The 18902-nt window shown below is 41.4% G+C and overlaps 1 protein-coding gene across 3 annotated transcripts in view; it reads left to right on the forward strand.

Annotated features, from left to right (window-relative positions):
* Window positions 1–1773: 1773 nt before the first annotated feature.
* The window catches only part of ndufv3 (NADH:ubiquinone oxidoreductase subunit V3), a 25118-nt gene continuing 7989 nt past the window's right edge, over window positions 1774–18902 (forward strand). Inside the window, exons 1-2 of one of the 3 annotated variants that reach the window (XM_086050722.1) lie at window positions 1774–2268; window positions 14217–14310. In XM_086050722.1, coding sequence (XP_085906848.1) covers window positions 2224–2268; window positions 14217–14310 — 139 coding nt within the window. In that variant the 5' untranslated portion in view covers window positions 1774–2223. The remainder of the gene's footprint in view (window positions 2269–14216; window positions 14311–18902) is intronic. The other 2 variants (XM_086050723.1, XM_086050724.1) reach the window with 2 other exon arrangements.

An 18902-nucleotide genomic window follows, 5' to 3' on the forward strand; every position in this document is an offset into this window, starting at 1 on the left:
TATTCTTCATTAATATCAATACTAATATTATTAATTCTTTAACAGAGGATACCAACATTTTTAAACAAAAGAGCGTAATGTGTAAAAACTCTTTTTGACCACCCTTTGTCAGAACAAATGCAAGGGTTGTTTTAAATAGCACCTGAATAATTGTAACAGAAAGAGATGTGTTTAACAGCTTTTTTCTCCCTTTGTTTGGCTGCATAAAAATTGACATTCACATTCCAGAATTTCTGCTCTTAACCTAAGGATAGGCTCAAATTTGATGGGGAAAAAAGTATATATATTTTTTTAAACAAGCTCTTTGAAGGATATATTTTGGTGGTATTTGTAGTAAAAGTCAACACTAGTCTGAAATATTTAACCTGAACAGAAACTCCTGGTTAACAGTGTTAAAAGTTGCTGCTCTTCACTAAAGGATCTCAGCACAGAAAAGGCATCTGACAGCCCTGTAACTTCAAAGATGACGTTGTCTGAAGTGTTACTTCTACATTTTGCAGTGTATACCAACATTGTTATACCTGGAATATGCGACTCAGTTTTTGCGCAGACATGTCTGTCTTCCGTAGAAACACACGTTTGTCCTTTCTGAAGACGATATAATGATCAATTTCCATATCACAACAGCAAACTTTGAACTACTATTTTAATTTCTCCCCAACCTGGAACCTAATTGATTCCTTCTTTACAGTGTTTTCCACTGGTAGGCAAGTGTGGGCCTTACGCTGTCGCCATCTATCGGTCAGTAAAGGAACATACTCTTGTCGGCGACAACATCCAGTAAAACCAAACAAATAAACGGACCATTTTTCATTTTGTGTCTCGTGCAATACTCTATTTTTGTTTCAGAAAGAAAAATAGAAAATGTCATTTTCGTCACAGTTTTTCTTACTCGTTCCGGAAAAGAAACAAGACAATCAATCTGTATTTCAATTTTCATGTTTACGTTTTAAAACGAAAATCAAATAACCATTCGTTTTTTCAATTCTTTAATATCTTGTTTCAGACGTAACATTCAATGACCAAAAGAGACATGGACCGTAAGGACATTGAATCGCTGTTTTAGTCACCCTCGTATTGTCTTAGCGTAGCTGCCGTATTTAGCGACTTGCTGCGCACGCGCCGCAGATGTACAGGAGCCGTCAATAGTTCAAATAACGAAGCCATACCTCTCATTGACCGGAAGACCAAGCCCGATTTTTACTTAACTACTTCTTTACTCAAGTGTTGACATAATTTCAAACAGCAAAATTGCCAAAACAACAACACGTTCTGCCATGGTTGATGACGCAGCGGCGTTAGTCAATAACGTCACACGCGCTGAGCAATTCTGCAGTTATTGTGCACTTGAAACGTGCTCTCTCGCACTTCGTGCACGTCGATTGTGTACTCTTCAATGACGACCGTAGGGTGCAAGTGTGGGGGTGGGATTGGGCCATCGATGAAATTGAACAATTTAAAGTATGTATAATTCCTCTCTGTCCATTTTTAAAACCCGGTTGAAGACACATTTCTATACTCTGGCTTTTGATCAGACCTGAAATTTTCGGCTCTTTTCCGGTGTCGATTGTATATTGTGTTTTATGTTAATTTATTGATTCCACTTGTATTATGGCCTTTTTATTGTATTGTATGTAAAGTGCTTTGTTACGGCTCTAGCTGTTATGAAATGCGCTGTATAAATAAAATTGTATTGTATTGTATTTACTCCTGTAAAAAAATCGGCACAGGGATTACACCGAACCTCGACGGTTTCCTTCTATTTTGGGTCAAAACTGCAATGAATTTTGGGTAATATGCTTTGGTTGAGGGGCCATGGATGCGTGCTCAAGAAGTGTGGAACAAGGGTGCAAAAGGGGCGGGACGGCGCGACTTTTGTAGAATTGGATTACTAGTCTACACACTTGTGGCCTCGAAAGGGAACGCGCAATTGAGGCACGCAAGGGTACTAGTTTGGTTATTGGGATTGGGCCTGCAACGACTCAGGCCAGATCCCCTTGAACACGGTGGCGTAAATCGATGACGTAACACGCACTGTCCCAATTCCGCAAATTTTGTAAGCTTATCACCTGCGCTCTCGAACACTACCAGCACTCATACTACGTGTACACTTTAACGAGGGCCGTAGGGTGTCGTGTGGGTATTGGTATTGGGCCGAAGACGAGAAGGCCCAAAAAGAAGAAGGATATTACGACGACGAGAAGGACGAAAAAGACGTGGAAAATGTCGACCTCCATATTGCTTTTAAGACGACTATGGACTTCAAAGGTAACACACGTTTCACTTTCAGAAGTACTGTACATTCATCGTGTGGTTATTTCAATTGCCAGTTGATATTTCTTACCAATCGGCTTGGGTTGATCAATACTTACATTCCGGGTATTGTATGTGAATGTATGTGTCACTCGCCTGATCAAGCGAGCAACAGATGTATCATTTATTTTTATCATTTACCACTGGTATAAGAGTTCACGAATGATGGGGTCGCCTCGAGCTCATAATTGAGCGTCTCGTGCACGGATATATCATCATCATCATCATCATATATAGAGTCGGAGTGAGACTCATTTTCAGTCACGGAGTTACAGGGCTCAGACAGGCCCACTTTAGTTCACGTTTTAATGAAGATATACAATTTTACACTTAGAGTGTATTCATCTGAGCTCTACACTAACTATTGCACTAGTAGCACTGGTGCGACCAACTTTTCCGGTTGATTGTATAAACCCAGATTTGTTCGCACTAGGGTTGCCAACTTTCTCACTCCTAAATAAGGGACAGGTGCACGGTGCCACGGTGGTGTGAGCATGATGTATGAATTTTTTATTTTTTTCTTTTTTTCAAGTTAATGCTGAAACCATATTCACGTAAAAAAATGGACAGTGTTTTTCACTGTTTTTCAATTAATGTTATACATTAATGGCTACATTATGCCGTCCCTGTGTGACCTATATCTTTGCTGCTGTAACACTGAAAATGTCCCCACTGTGGGATCAATAAAGACCTTCTTATCTTATTTATTTTATCTTATCTTATCTTGTCACAGGACAGCGACAGTCACCTCATATGAAACCACAATTTTCATCAAAAAACGAATGTAAGAAATCTGAAATGTAAAAGAGTGTCACTCACCAAATGTATTTTTCTATGGATATTTCTGGCTGCTTTTGACAGACTCAAGCAGTCTTCTGTCATTTTGCGCAGCCAGAGAGAAGTCCTTACATGACAGGTGGAGTGATTGCCGCTTGTTCTGAGATTGACGCTTTATCTGATCTAGGATCTGTCATGTGTAGTACAGAGAGTCTCCATTAGGAGCGCTGTAATGTGCTATCACTGTTTAAGAACCATCAATATTGTTCAAGCAAGTATACAAGTAAAAGACATTGAGCTGCCAACCCGTTTGTGTCCGTAGTTATTGACAATCGATCGCCATCCAAAGCTTTACTAAAAGCATCTTATATTACAGGACATCTTATATTTGGTAGATTGTAGTTTTTCTGTATTTGCGAGAGTTGATGGTCAATATACGGGACAAACCAAATCAGCCCAAAATACGGTATGTCCCAGCTAATACGGGACAGTTGGCAACCCTAGTTCGCACCCTTTTTTGGGGTGGTAAAGCACGACCATATAGTCGTCTCAATTGGTAGTTTCGTATGATGTAAAGACTTCAGTGACTGAAGATATGTTTGTACTAGGGCTGGGCCGATAATTTGATATCGATATGTATCGCGATTGCCACTAGATCGATACCAATAGAAAATGCGTTCGATAAAACGTTCAATAGAAAGAAGAAAAACAAACCCGATCGCAGCATGGTGCGGGATGTAGGCAGCGCCCCTCCGCCTCCAAACATGAAGAAGCGTTAAAACCAAAGAAGCAGCAGCTTTTAAACCAACGAGGAAGAAGCGTTTAAACCAAGAAGAAGATTCGTTCACTTACATTGGATGAACATTGAACGAAGGCTATTATGTGTCAACAACTGCTTTGAGGTAGACCTAATGCAAATACGCATTTACAATGCACTGATGGAGGACAAACTGCACATTACACTACATAAAGATGTTCAAAAAACTTTAAAAAAGTTAACTGTTATTTAAAGGTAAGGTTTAAAACAAAATCAATAATTATCAATATTGACTGATATGAAATACTTAGATTGTGACCGTTTTTCAAACATTTCTCAGCCTTTCTAAGCACATTATCTTTAAAATTGAGTTTATTTCTTCTTTATATCGACCAGTTTATTTCACTCTTTCATATTTACATTGACCTCTTATTAAAGGTTAAGTATTATGTAAAAATAAAATAACCTAAATGTATTTTTCTTCGGGTCATTATTTTCAATAGTTTAAAAAAAGAAAAAAAACGATATCGACCAATATGAAACACTTATATCGTAATATATTTTCAGTCATATCGGCCAGCCCTAATTCATACTTCCCAAAAATTCAAATTATTCAACCTTAAAACCTTCACTCTTTCATAGTTGACCTCTTATTAAAGGTTAAGTATTATGTTAAAATAAAGTAACCTAAATGTATCTTTCTTCGGGTAATTATCTTCTATAGTTTAAAAAAAGAAAAAAAAATCAACATTTATCGATATCGACCAATATGAAACACTTATATCGTGATATACTTTTCAGTCATATTGCCCATATACGTCGAGGAACATTGCCCTTAAACTGTTCGACTGCTTTCTGACTCAGTTTTACAAAGAGGTGAATCTCACCCAAAGGCGATTTTAGGTTCAGAGCTTTGGGGGTGCTGAGCACCCATAGTGGCTGGCTGGTTGACAATTTTTTTTTGTTTCACTCAAAGTGATTTAGGATCATTCAACACTGTTCAGGAATGTCACTTCCCATTTGTGAACAGCACATTACACTTTGTGGTTAGCAGAAACACTATTACTACGCCATGCCCAGTTTTTACTCATTTCTGATAGAGTACACACACAGAAGAAGAAGCATGGAACTTATTAGACAATGATGTATTCTATTCAACACTTTATAATTCCACCCTACACTTTACAGATTAAGCTGTGTCGCCTGACCTTGAGGGTTGCAAACCTGTCAATACCTTTTTGGTGTTCCTCTCCCTTTTCTTTATCACTCTCCCTTTCCACTAACAACCACATACATTTTTCAGTCATTAAAAATATTCATTCAGTCATTTAAATAAGTAATAAATGATAAAATAATAAATAATCTACCTCTGTGTTATCAAACAAGCTGTTTTATTACCCAGAAGATAAAAATTCAGTATCATAAAAATCAGTATCAATTAATAACTTTTTTAATAGTAAATGGTTTGTAGATAATCCATCAAAGTGTGATGATAATGTGGTCAACTGATGAGGAGAAAATACATAATAATCAGCATACATCTTAAATTTTATTCTGGATGGAATGTTTTTAACTTCAGCCACTGTTCATATTTTGCTTCTCTGTGAGTGTGTTACCTGTTCTCCAGGACTCCAGGTTCCCTCCTCCCTTTCTACCCCTCTCTCTCCTAGTGCTGACTACCATATACAAATAAATTAGGAAGAGGTTTTGTGTATTTATTTATAGTTACTGTGGGTAATAGACTCTCACCTGAACATGGTGCTTTTTTACAGAAAAAAATTGTGAACGTCCATGCTGGCGCTGGGAGGACATAGCTTACACACACGCAACAATTAAGCTAGGCTGATCATTGTTGCATTCGATTCAATGCAGCTAAAATGAGGACTAATATCTGTTGATGATAACAGTCATGGTATTTGGTGGTAAAATAGTTGTTCAACATAACCACTGTACAACATACTCTCACCGTAATACACTGGAGCCTTCACACAGACTCCGCCGCAAGTGACGAGCGGAGCGAAGGAGGAGCGGGGACGGGGGCGAGAGCGGTGCTGGGAATTAAATGGACTGAACCCATTTCGAGGCAGGAGAGTATTTCCGATGCTGCGTTGTTCACATTTTTGTTTTGTTTTATTTTTTATCTAGCATTTTTCATCGTATTTAATCATATCCTGTCCTTTATTAAGGAAAAGTGAGTTTTAAAAGTGCTATAATTTTTGGGGGTGCTTGGGTTGAATTTGGGGGTACTTGAGGACCCCCAAAAACAGGCTGGTTCCGCCCATGATCTCACCCCATTTTGGCAATTCAGGGAAGCTTCTTTTATACCCAGTCATGGCACCCACCTGTTCCCAGTTAGCCTGTTCACCTGTGGGATGTTCCAAACAGGTCTTTGATAAGCATTCCTCAACTTTCTCAGTCTTGCCACCCGTCCCAGCTTTTTTGGAACGTGTTGCAACCATGAAATTCTAAGTTAATGATTATTTACTAAAATCAATAAATGTAATCAGTTTGAACTAGTGTTGCATGGAATACCGGTACCAGTACCGTACCCCGATTTGTCTGTGTCATACCATTTGTTTTAACACCGTTATTTTAAAAAACTAATCAAAAAGCACACACAGCTCACCAACAGTGTCTTAAAAGCAGTATACATATGGGTATAGCCGCCTGTCTGCCGACCTGTTGAAACGCCTAAGAGGAAGTCAACCCAAACATATTTTTTTCAAGAATATGTTCTATGCAAGCTAGTTGAAACAAGGCATTCTGATAAATATTGCGTTTGTGGAATAAGAGTTAATCCACTAGTTTTTAGCCATCACTGGGGGCGGCCTTTTTGTCACTTCTGTCAACTGAAAATGACATCACAACCTGTCCTGTTTTCTAAAGCTGAGCCGTGATTGGTCGTTACCTGAGCCTTTTCTAAAGCTGAGCCGTGATTGGTCGTTACCTGAGCCCTGGGTTGTTGTGATGTCATTTTCAGTTGACAGAAGTGACTAAATGTCCATCCCCTGAGATGGCTAAAAAGGGGTGGATATTGCTGCTTAAGTTATATTCCACTAACGCAATATGAATCAGAAAGCTGTATTTCAACGAGTGGGCCTGCTGAAAACATATTTTTGTAAAAAATGTGTTTGGGTTGATTTTTCCTTTTTAAGTGGCATGCATCCTGTGTGTCAGGATAGCCTCATAGCATGATTGCCTCAAAGCATTGTAGCGCTGGCTGCATGTTGGCTTGCTGCACCGCGGCTCCTCGTTGAAAGTCATGACGCGCGAAGTAGATCTTTTTTGCTTACATGACTGGGGGCATGGAAAGCCGACCAACATGACAAAAAAAGACCGTCTGTAATGCCTGTTTTAAAACTATCGTTGCTCGAGGTGGGAAGACATCCAATCTGGCCGAGCATGTTAACTGTAGCCACTCTCTCGCTCATCTCCTGATTTGTGTGCAACGCACATGCGCAGTAGTGGTAATCCCGGTCATCCGTGATGTAAATCGAAGCATTGTGGTTAATGGTGTCATTGCTACACGAGTCAAAGTTAACAACAGAATCCAAAAGTACGGGCGCATTTCACAAAATTAATTAAAGCGATGTAAATCTCCCTTTCATAGCAGCACAGCGGTGATAAACGAGTATCTAAAAAGGAAGCACGTTGTGGCTGATGCCCGATTTCATTGATGTCAGGGATAGTTGTTTCTGGAAGCTAGCTAGTTAGCACACACAGGCTATCCTGTGTGTGTCTGAACGCTGCATGCATGTCCTGTTGTGGTACGCTAACATTTTGTAGCGTCCACTACGGGCTATGGAGGAATTAGTCAGCAAACTCAGGTTGATTAAAAACCAGTGCTGGGCGCTTGACCCTTTTTTGCCGGTCCTCCTCCACCCATGACCTAGGTACCATTCCGGCTGCGACACCCCGGCCCATAATCATAATCATTGTCGGCCCCGTTCCGCCCGCACCAAAAAAAAAAAAAAAAAAAAAAGCGTCCGTGGGAGAGATGCTTTTTTAAAGATCATTAGGTGGCTAATTTACAATTCGAACCCTCTGTGGACACGCTTCAAATGCACCAGTAGTACTTTACTACTTACCCAACTGCGTGTGCTTACTTGCATTGCAAGCCTGGGGTTGGATTTCTTGTATTGTATAATTATTTGGGTCCAACAGACAGCCAGAAGTCGCAGTCAACAAGTTGTTTTTTTTCACACTTCCCCTCCTTCACCTTCAAAGTAAAAGCGTGACAGCAAACCACTAGCAGGTTTGCTATGGCGTATTTCCGGAAGTAGGGCAGACGCCATGCTTGAGTGCTGCGCGCATCTTGACTATACTTACGGACACAAGTTGTTTTGAAACAGTTACATTCCAAGTCGGGGGGGGGGGGGCGTCGCTTCAAAAAGACAGTGACAACAATGGATATCGTGCCTGCTACATCTATAAAGGGACCGAGATGACTAGACGGTGCATTTGATTTTATTGCGAAAATGATCTGGAAGGAGGCTGCTAAGGGGGAACGTGGGTGAGTTGCTTCTTGACATGACACCCACGCCACTGCCAAACTAGTTTGCTTTGCAGCAGCAGCAACGAGCTGTGTGGTGCATCCTTCTCCGGTTGGTAAACTGTATGTCATCGCAACATGTGACATAATGGGCCGATCAGAGCAGCAACAATTCCTGATGTGTGCGTGGCATGTGTTGCAGACCTGTCGCCAACAGCACAATGCGTCGGTCATGTGAATCAATGCGGCAGTTGTCTGTGTAAGAAGAGAAGTGAGACAGCAACGCGCGTTCAAGCATGTTTGTATTTCCTTATTGTCACATCACATAACCCGTGCCTCCCACCTGCAACTGGGGCATACCATTACAAGAGGGGCCGGGGTGGTAATACCACAATCCCTATCACAGCAGTTGTCCCTCGTGCCGACGCGGGAGTAGAAAGAAGCCTAAAGAAGTCTTTTACAGAGTAGGCTGAGATGAAATTTGGCCGACTCGTGAGCACGTCACACGCATGAGGGCCGATTAGTGGGCCGGACTAAAATCCACTTCCGGCCATGCTTAGTCCAGCCATTTCTTAAAATTTGTCACCCAAATTCCCAGAATGAGCCGGCCGGGCCGGCCCGGATTACCGACCCCGCGAAGGGCGACTGCTGCCACCGCGGTGTACCAGCGGCCGCTGTAGCTGTGGAGATCTGTGGGAAGGGCCCACCCCACCCAGAGTCGCCACCGCCACTGCCCACGCTTGCCGGCCGGGACGAGGAGCTGAGCGCGACTGGGGGCGAGCTAACGCGCTATTGTTGCTACGCAGCTTGCGGCAGGAGCCTGAGACTGCGCGCTGCACATGTGGTTTCTCATCGCTCCGGGAGAGTGGTTGTAAGCGAGTGTATGTTTACAAAGCCTACAGACAACCTTGTTGTCATGTGCTGCATCAAAATACTGCCAAACGGTGACATTGTTTTTCGTGGGAGCTTCGACATCTCTTTTCTTCCCCAAACTTAGTGTCCCCGCCCCCTACTATGTGTGCGTGTGGGCGGGGGAGAGAGGAACAATTCTCTCTCTTGGTGTTTGGCTTGTTTACAGAGGCAGAGAGACGTGAGGAACAAGATAAGTGATAATACAGCGTTTAACCGACTAGTAAAATACACTGATCCCTCATTCATCGCGGTTAATGGGGGGACAGAACCCGCCGCAATGAGTGAAACCCGCAGAGTCGGACTTATGATTATGATTACTATTTTATATGATATTTACTGTACAGTTTTATTTGGGGGTTTTGCGCCTCTGTTACGCTGTAGCGAACCCCGACATGGTTCCCACACTTCTAAATACTTGTCAAACAATCAATTTAACTATAAAAATGCAAAATGAAGAATATAAATACCAAGCTTGCAGGCTGTGATCAGAATTTAGCTTTGACCGACCGCAGCAGCTGACGAGCACCACGGAACGCTTGCAAAAAACTATGTTAAAGTTTTAATTTTTATCATAAAATTGACTTACCTTAACTAGAATGCCATAGTGTAATTTATCCAATCCTGCACTTTAAAACGTTTGTCGTCGTCGTGAAAAGTGAAAGTAAAAGCGGCCGCTTCTTCTTCCCTCATTCTTCTTCGCCTGCTTATTCTTTCTTCTTCTCCTCCTACTTCATTTAAAAAACGAAGAAGCATGGCCGCCAGGGGGATCATGCATTAACTTTATCTTTGCACAACATCAATAAAGTCCTTTGGATAAAATGCAACGCGGGATTGTAGTTACGGTAAGCTGTTTTAAGGCAACCTAAGACAAAAGTAACAAACACTTTCACACTTTATTTGGCGACGTCTTAAGTCGTCCGTGCCGGTCGGGACCTGCGCTCACGAATTATATTACACAGCTAATGTACTGTACGATCCGATTTTTACAAAACTTTATTTGAGCAAACACATCATTACAAATATGGAGGAGAAAGTATCCAGCTTGACTCAGACTAAATCAACGGCACATTTGAATAGTGGACGAGACTAAGCGAGAGGCTGCGATGACGCGAACAGAGTCAGCTCACGTACAGTACGGTGTGTGGGAAAAGTAAATCCACTTGTGCTCTCGTTGGTCGATGTCGTGCTGGGAACCAGTCACCGCCTTTTATGAGTGCCTGCGGGTATGTGCAAAGCCTCAGAGTCAACTCATAACTTTGAAACAATGCGTCTTTCTGCAATATAGCTCCCGATATGGCTGTGTTGTTTCATTTTTAGTTCATGAATGCTTCTGAAAAATCCGTAATGCACTGAAAGTTGAAGCGCGAAGTAGCGAGGGATCACTGTACTAAACGTTTAATAAATCGTAGAGGGTTAAACGACTAGTCGCGCACATTCCTAATGACAATACAGCGATTATCGATATATTGGTCAGGAAATCAATCCACGATAATATCCGATACTACTATTCAAAGTTTTTCAAAGAAAAAAAAACTCTTTTTTACATTACTGAAAACACAATATTAAATTCAAGTGCAATTTTTTATAAACAAATAAATGCCTTCGTTACAGAGATACTTTATTATTGCAACAGTTCTGCAAACAAATTGCGTGTCTTGACTCATTCTATCCCAATGACATATTCTTGTCATTTCACAGTGGGTCTGAAAAGGTCTCGTAGTGAATCAGTTAGACACTATTGTAGTGCAACATGTCAGGAACATTCCCATTCTGTTGTATTTATAAACAGTGACAATTGTTATGTAATTTTGCTGTAAAATGCAAATCTACTGCATAGCCTCTACTTGCAGATTTTAAAGTGAAAAAAAGAAAATCAAAGGATAACTTTAATGTAAGCAATGTTAAATCCAACAAATTTTGCAATGTGCGCATCACTGTGGATTTCATGCAATTCACGGGTTTAAAGCACGTCTGATTTGAGTTCCCAATCGCTGATAAAATGCGTGGTGGTGGCAGTAAAAGACAGTGTGTGCCTTGATGTCCATCCATCGCATTTAAGACCCACTCGTTCTTCGACTCGAGTGCATTCAATACCTGAAGCCTGGTCTCTTCCGACAAAGTTGTAATATTTTTCTCAGTGAAACGTTTTCGACTATTACGTAGTGTGGCTCTAGAGTGCGCATCATGTCGCGAAAACCACCATTCTCAACTACACTATTTGGGCGGAGATCCTTGCAAATATACACACAGATGCTGTACGTGATCGACTTTGTCCCGGAAGAATTTGTTTGCAGTAGAGAACCCACGCTGGTCTGGCCAGGATGCAAATCTAACAGTCTTTGGGTGACCTTTTGGCTTGCGACTGGTGCTGTGTGATGCCGCTGTAAGCTTCTGTGCATACTCGGCGTGTTTCAAGTGCACCTTATTTTTTTGTGGTACAGTTCTTGGATATAGAAAATTCCTTCACCAGCTTAGTTCCATTCGTACTACTGTAAAGTCCGAAATGCAGCCACACCTTTTGTATGATACCGGCGCATCTTTTAACTTGTCTTTCGCTCGCTAAAGCCATGTTCTCTCCCATTGTTTGTTTGTCTTCTTCGCCTGACAACTTCCGCCAGCTTCTCTGCCGCTCCTCTGCGGCGCGCCCCTAGTGGACCGCCAAGTAACTCCCCAATAAGCAATGAACAATAAAGGAGTCTTTACAGCGGCTGTATATTAATTTAAAATCGATCGGAAGACAAAACATCATGATGTATCACCATATCGAGATTGTGTCACACTCCTACTTGTGACCACGTCCCGGATGTTGTGTTTAAGAACTCGGAAATCCCACCACTCAAAGTTAACGCAACATGACTTATTTTCCTCAAACACTTAATGGCAACACCTAAAAATAAAAGATAAATTAAAAATAAATTTAGAGTGGTAATAAAATAGGCCTGCACGATGTGTTCTTTGAACATCGCGATTGCGATGTGCGCATGCCTGTCACATCGTAGGACGTGCACTTTTTTAACTTTTTCTTTTTCTTAGAACACGCAACATTTGTCTTGCTTCAAAAAAAGCAGCAAGTTACTGCGTGCTCTTGGCCCTGATACACCAAACCGACGTCGGAGGTCGTTAAGCATCGTGGCGTCTTTAAGCGCCGTCTGATTGGTGTTAGTGGCCACCGTCGTAGTGTCGTAACCTGTCTCCAAGCGTCTTGGGGGCGTTTCCGTATGTTGAATCGACGTTGCCAGTTGTGACATTTGGTCACTCTGATTGGCTGTTAGCTGGCAAATCAGCGCGCGGAGCACCAACGGGAAGTGACAAATGCGGAAAAACAGTGAGCACGCCTCTGCTGCCTTAATCTTCTTACAAGTACAAGAGCGAGGGTTGACAACGTAAGTATTTCACAATACGGTGTCAAGAACGTGATGGTTTACTTCGCGTGGGAGTTCGTGAGCGAAGAATAGAGCTGAATGCATTGTCTACATTTTTATAATCCGCCGCCGGCCAACAGCTTTCCGGTTTGAGTTTTCTAACCATGAGAAATGGTGACTACCGCCGCAGATGATATAGAAGGGTATTACATTTATGCATGCGCAGAAGGTACTTTAATGGTCAGCGTCGCTGTCTGTCGTTGCAGGGTGTTCCTCCAGCGTGTATATTCTTCATTTTGCATTTTTATAGTTAAATTGATTGTTTAACAAGTATTTAGAAGGTTGGGAACCATGTTGGGGTTCGCAACAGCGTAACAGAGGCGCAAATCTCCTAAAATAAAACTGTACAATAAGTATCATATAAAATCATAATCATAAGTCCGACTCTACTTTGCGGGTTTCACTTATCTCAACGGGATCTGTCCCCCCATTAACCGCGATGAATGAGGGATCACTGTATATATATGTCTGTATGTATGCATATTAGGTATGGGAACGATAATCGTTTTTTTCAATGCATTGTTCGTTTTATTAAAACGATTCTGCATCGATTCAGAGGAATTAATAATCTATGTTTAAAGCATAAAATAAAAAACTAAAAAGATGTGCAAGCTATTACGTGCGTTTGTACATCAGACGTCTGTGCCGAGGCTTACGTGACAAGATGGCGGGACAAAGAAAACCTCACACGAGCGGCGTAATCCTCGTTAAAAGCATCGGTTTGGAAACATTTAGTTTCTTTATGTTTGTGAGTGTGTGAGACGTTGATAAAAATATTTCTTTCAATTGAAAGAGAAATACATTTCTGATACATTTGCCAATGCAATGCATGGCATTTATTATGAGTGTGTGTGTATGTGTGTGCGTGCGTGCGTGCGCGTGTGCGTGCGTGGGGGTGTGTGTGTGCGCGTGTGCGTGCGCATGTATGTGTATATGTATATGTATATATGTATATGTATATATGTATATGTATATACGTATATGTATATACGTATATGTATATACGTATATGTATATACGTATATGTATATACGTATATACGTATACGTATATACGTATACGTATATACGTATATACATATACGTATATACGTATATGTATATACGTATATACGTATATGTATATGTATATATATATATATATATATATATATATATATATATATATATATATATATATATATATATATATATATATATATATGTGTATATATATATATATATATATATATATGTGTATATATATATATATATATATATATATATATGTGTTTATATATTTGTATATATCTATTTATATATATATATGTGTTTATATATTTGTATATATCTATTTATATATATATGTGTTTATATATTTGTATATATCTATTTATATATATATGTGTTTATATATTTGTATATATCTGTTTATATATATATGTGTGTATATATATATATATATATATATATTATATGCGTGTGATTAATTATGCTTGAGTTGCATAAAACTTTGTCCTAAATTAAAATCATATTATTTTCTACTTGTTTGTGCTTTTTCATAGCATTACCAGTTGGAGAAGTGGAGCAGTCTGAGGACCTGCATGTCAGCATTTTGCACCACTCAGACTGGAGAAGCTATTAAGAGCACAGAAACAAGTATGTAGAAAAATTCAATCTGTTTCAATAATTTTTTTGTGGTTGCTTGGGGGCGTGAGTGTTTTGTTAGTTTCCATGCTTATTTGTGCTCATTGCGTTGAAATAAAAACACATTCTACATAGGGGTGGTCAATATGACGATATTAAATTAAGCGATTCAACGTGTTTACGATCTCATAAAACCGAACGATCGTTTGATCGTCTACATGGCACATTCCAAACAGTTTAGCTCTATGGCGGCGCAAAGCCGCTGATGTGTATACCCGACCAACCAATCACAGCACGCACAGTGCACCGTACGTGACACTCCCCGCCTCCCTGTTTGTTTGTATAGTGGGGAGCTATAGCGGAAAGTCACCACGAAGCAGAGTTGGTCCCGAAAACAAACTCCACATCCACAATGTCGATTTGGTTTGGCTTTTCCTCGGAAGAGAAAGCGGAAACCAGTTATTTGCAAAGTTTGCAGAGAATCTGTTCGGACGTCAGCGGCTGTCGACGTCAGCGCCGACAGCCGCAGCAAACGGAGATCAAACACATGGTAGTGTGAGGCAGCACGGTAGCTCCAAGCTAACGCAACCCATGGTAACACAGTCATTTTAACAAGGGCACTCCATATGACAAAACAAACAAGCAGTGTAAGAAGTAACTGAGGCAGTGACTTATTACCTTGCTGAAGACATGATTCCCATTAAAAGAGTGGAAAACAAGGGGGTTAAAAGACAAAGTACTAGACCCGCATTACGGGCTGTGTTTTTATGTTTACGTTATGTTTACATTCACTGCACATTTTGATAAAAATTGTCACTATTCAAATTAAAACCTGTTCAGAAAGCTTTTAATATTTTATATTGCTGACCATGCAAGGTGAAAAGGATCAAGCATGCTGTGGCTGCGGCAGCGTTAGCTTAGCGTTTGGTGAATACCCCCCGCTGCTGTCAGTAAAGAAATGACCATTTAAACTGCAGCATTCTCAAATCGAGGTGCTGATTTTCATCCCAACTGCTTCACATTCTGCTGTGAACCGCTCCAGTGAGAGTTGAAGATTGCGGCTTGAAGAAGCCAACAGTACCACATCATGTGCAAAAAGCAGTGGTGTAATACTGAGACCACCAAACCAGACACCCTCAACACCTCGGCATTGCCTAGAAATTCTGTCTATCAACTGAATCAGTGACAAAGCGCGACCATGGCGGAGTCTAACCCACACTGGAAATGAATCCGAATAACTGCCGGCAATGCGGACAAAATTCTGACACCGATCATACATGCATCGAACTGCCCGTTCTAGGGCATCTTATAGTTGGATCTTAGACACATCTGTTTTTAGAGTTTCAGTTTGAGTTTTGTGCTTTCATATGATGATGATGTAGCGTATGATTGGTATTAAATATTAAGTTAATAAATAGGCGATGATTGGGCTAATGCCTGCACTAACTCTCGATCGCCGCTAGGGGGCACCACGCCCGTTTTGGGTTGATTCTTTGGACAAAACGGACGGACAAGTTCTCGTAATTCAGTCTTAAAATATGAAGGCACTACATTAAAAATCTGTAAATCCGATTTACCAGATCAGTGATTAAAACTTTGACTCAAACACACACAGTTCACACTGGATTTCTGTAAATGACAATGATTTATTTCCTACAGCTATTGAAATCCAAACGAAACACACTATCATGTTCAGAAACAGAAATAGAAACACAATAAATAAATCCTATGCTAAGACAAGTCTAAATAAATGAAGAAAATAAATATCTGACGCTTAAAAGGAAAGGGGCACGGGACCGGGCGATGTAAGTGTGTGTTCGTGCGTGCGTGTGTAATGAGCAGTGAGCTAGCGTGCCAGGCTACAGTTAGCTGACTTATGCCAAGCTCTACTTGATTCCCAAAATTAGTTATGCACCAATCGTATGGCCCTCGTAGGAGATTGCAAGCTGCACTTACGGGGGTTGCTTGTCGCCGCTCAGGGAGGGAGGGGGAGGAACCGTTGCCGCGGAGAGTGTCGTCAGGGGGGAGCGAGAAGAAGAAGAAAAAAGTCGAGTCCCAATATTGGAAAAAGTTCAACCAAGGAAAATTAATCGCAACGGCCACGGGGTTCTGCGGCTCAGCACGTGGCGTGGTTCGGACCTGGTGGGGCTACTACCCGTTTCAGGCGTCCAGACACTGGTTGTGCGGGCGCGTCGGCTTTTTGCCGGACGCACGCTGTGATTCCCGTTTTGAGGGAAAGGGAGCACCTTTTTTTTTTTCCAGGAGCGCAAGTGTCTTTTTTTTCCAGGAGCCAGCGAAAGAGAGAGGAATTCTGCACGGAATGATTTTATAAGGGATGTGTGCAGCCCCCCTCCCCACGTCTGGGCGCTGGCTGGGCGGTTTTCCCAAATTTGTGAAATAAATTTTTTTAGAGCTTAGTACACGTGAGCAGAAAAGTTAAAATGCCTGTTTTTTTTTTGTATCACTGAACAACAGGTCGGTCACATTCCGTATAATAGTGTTTTCTGTTTTTTTTTTTCTTGCACAAGTGGTCAGAAATCAAACACAACTACAACTGCAATATAATTCAACCCTCATGCGTTGGGTGTTGTTTTCATTTCATGTCCTGTGGTGGCAGATCAACACGAAGACATTGGATGCAAATTAAAACATAATTTTAATTCGTTTTCAGTCGGTTCAGTCCATCTTCACACTCGCCACTAGGGGTGGCATGCGCTCTACCAATGTGCAGTTTGTTTGAAATGCATATTGCTTGGTGGCGGCGCCAAAGGGGCGCGTCCTGTGGGTCTGATGTCTCGGCCAGCTCCGCCAGAGACGGCTTGATTGAATCAAGACCCAGGGGATCCGGTGTCCTTATGTTGGTTTTGGCTCCAGTTACGACCTCATGGGGCTAGCATGACCATGCGATTGGGGGGGGCGGGGGGGGTTTGGAAAGACCAGGCGTTGGTCCTTCTCTGTCTCTCCAAAGGCTGGGTGCAGCCACTTAAAAAAAAAGGGCACCGATGTGTATTCCAGGTCTGGCGGGGGAGGCTTGGGGGTCAAGCCCCTGTGTTCATCCTATCTGACATCCATTTTCATCACAATGATCAAACTCCGACTGAAATATGCAAAGTTGAAATTGTCTCATTGTTTATAATTGTCTGGTTGTTGATTGTAACCTTTTTTAACCGCTAGCAGCACAGCCCTTGACCGGGACACTCTTGAAAAAGACATTTTAATTAGTTTTTCATGGTTAAATAAAGGTTAAATATATATTTTGAAGGAAAAAAAGACAAAAAAACGCTTGCTGTAGTGTTCGTGAGACTATAATAGTGACTGTCAAAAGCCTAAGATGTTGCACAGTGACTTGCTCGCAAACAGTCATTTAAGAAAGTGTGTTTTGACTTTCTCTCTATTGTATATTGTATTGTACTGTACTCTTGAACTACACGCCTCTGAAAAATGGTAAATATATCTTCTGTCTAAGGCTGGAACACATTAATTCTATTTCCATTAATTTTCTATTTCCTTTAACCCATACCAAACCACTGACTTCGATACCAAACCACTGACTTCGATACCAATAGCGCTTTGCCAACGTCTGCTCCTAAGGGTCTGCTGCTCCTGCACACACTGCCGAAGCCTGCCCTGTGCGCCCCTCCCTCCCTGCTCTGCCGAGTGCAGACTGCTCGTCGACTCCCTAGTTAGCCGCGCGCATGAGCTACAAACGAAGTACAACCGATTTAAAAAATAAAATAAAAATAAAAAATAAATAATAGAAAGTGTGCGCCCCGGGCTCCTGCAGCCGAAGCTGTGTCGCAATAGCATGGAAGCTCGCCCCCACTTGAGCTGCCGTGGTCCTTTCGGTAAGCCCTTCCACTCACTTCGTACCGGCTGGCAAGCACGGGCCGCGGCGTCGGCTTCTCTGAGCGGGCCCTTCCACGGATCTCCCCAGCAGCCGCCGCTGTGGCAGCGGTCACCCATCGCGGGGTCGCTGATCCTGCTCGTGCCGGGCCGGCCCGGCTGGCTCATCCGGCCGACGCCGAGCCATAGAATGACGCGTTGCGGCTCATGACCCAAAGTCAGAATCGGCTAAGTACGTCTGATGGCAACATTGAACCAACAAGTTCAAAACTCAAATGCACATATCCAGCTAATATTTAGTTTATAGCATACGCAGCTGCAGCATATACAGAAACACCGTACATACATCTGCATCATATGTTTATATAGACTGCTTGGATTAGATTCCTTGCTGGCCCATAAAATGCAGTGTTGTGTTTGTCATATATATTTTCTTTCTAAAGCAAGACAAGGTTAGCCAAGTGTTCAGTAGCATGTTTTCAGTAACAGCTGCATTATTGTATTGTCTTGAATTTCTCAAAAATAAAGCTCTTGTGAAAAATAATACTAGATAATAATGCAAAAAAAAAAGTATTAAAATAAATACTGGTTAAAAACAGCCCTTTGAATAATCCATGGTAAAGTTCACAAATAGTAAAAAGTTGTAGTAATAGTAAAATGTGTCATTGGTTCCAGGCATTGACTGTACAGAGGGTTGTCGAAGTTAAATACTGAAGTTGTACTATTTTTTTGCACTACCTCTTAAAAAACTATTGTATTAA

The sequence above is a fragment of the Filicampus tigris genome, chromosome 14 (assembly GCF_054856515.1).
Source record: "Filicampus tigris isolate MCC_2025a chromosome 14, RoL_Ftig_1.0, whole genome shotgun sequence".
NCBI lineage: Eukaryota > Metazoa > Chordata > Actinopteri > Syngnathiformes > Syngnathidae > Filicampus > Filicampus tigris.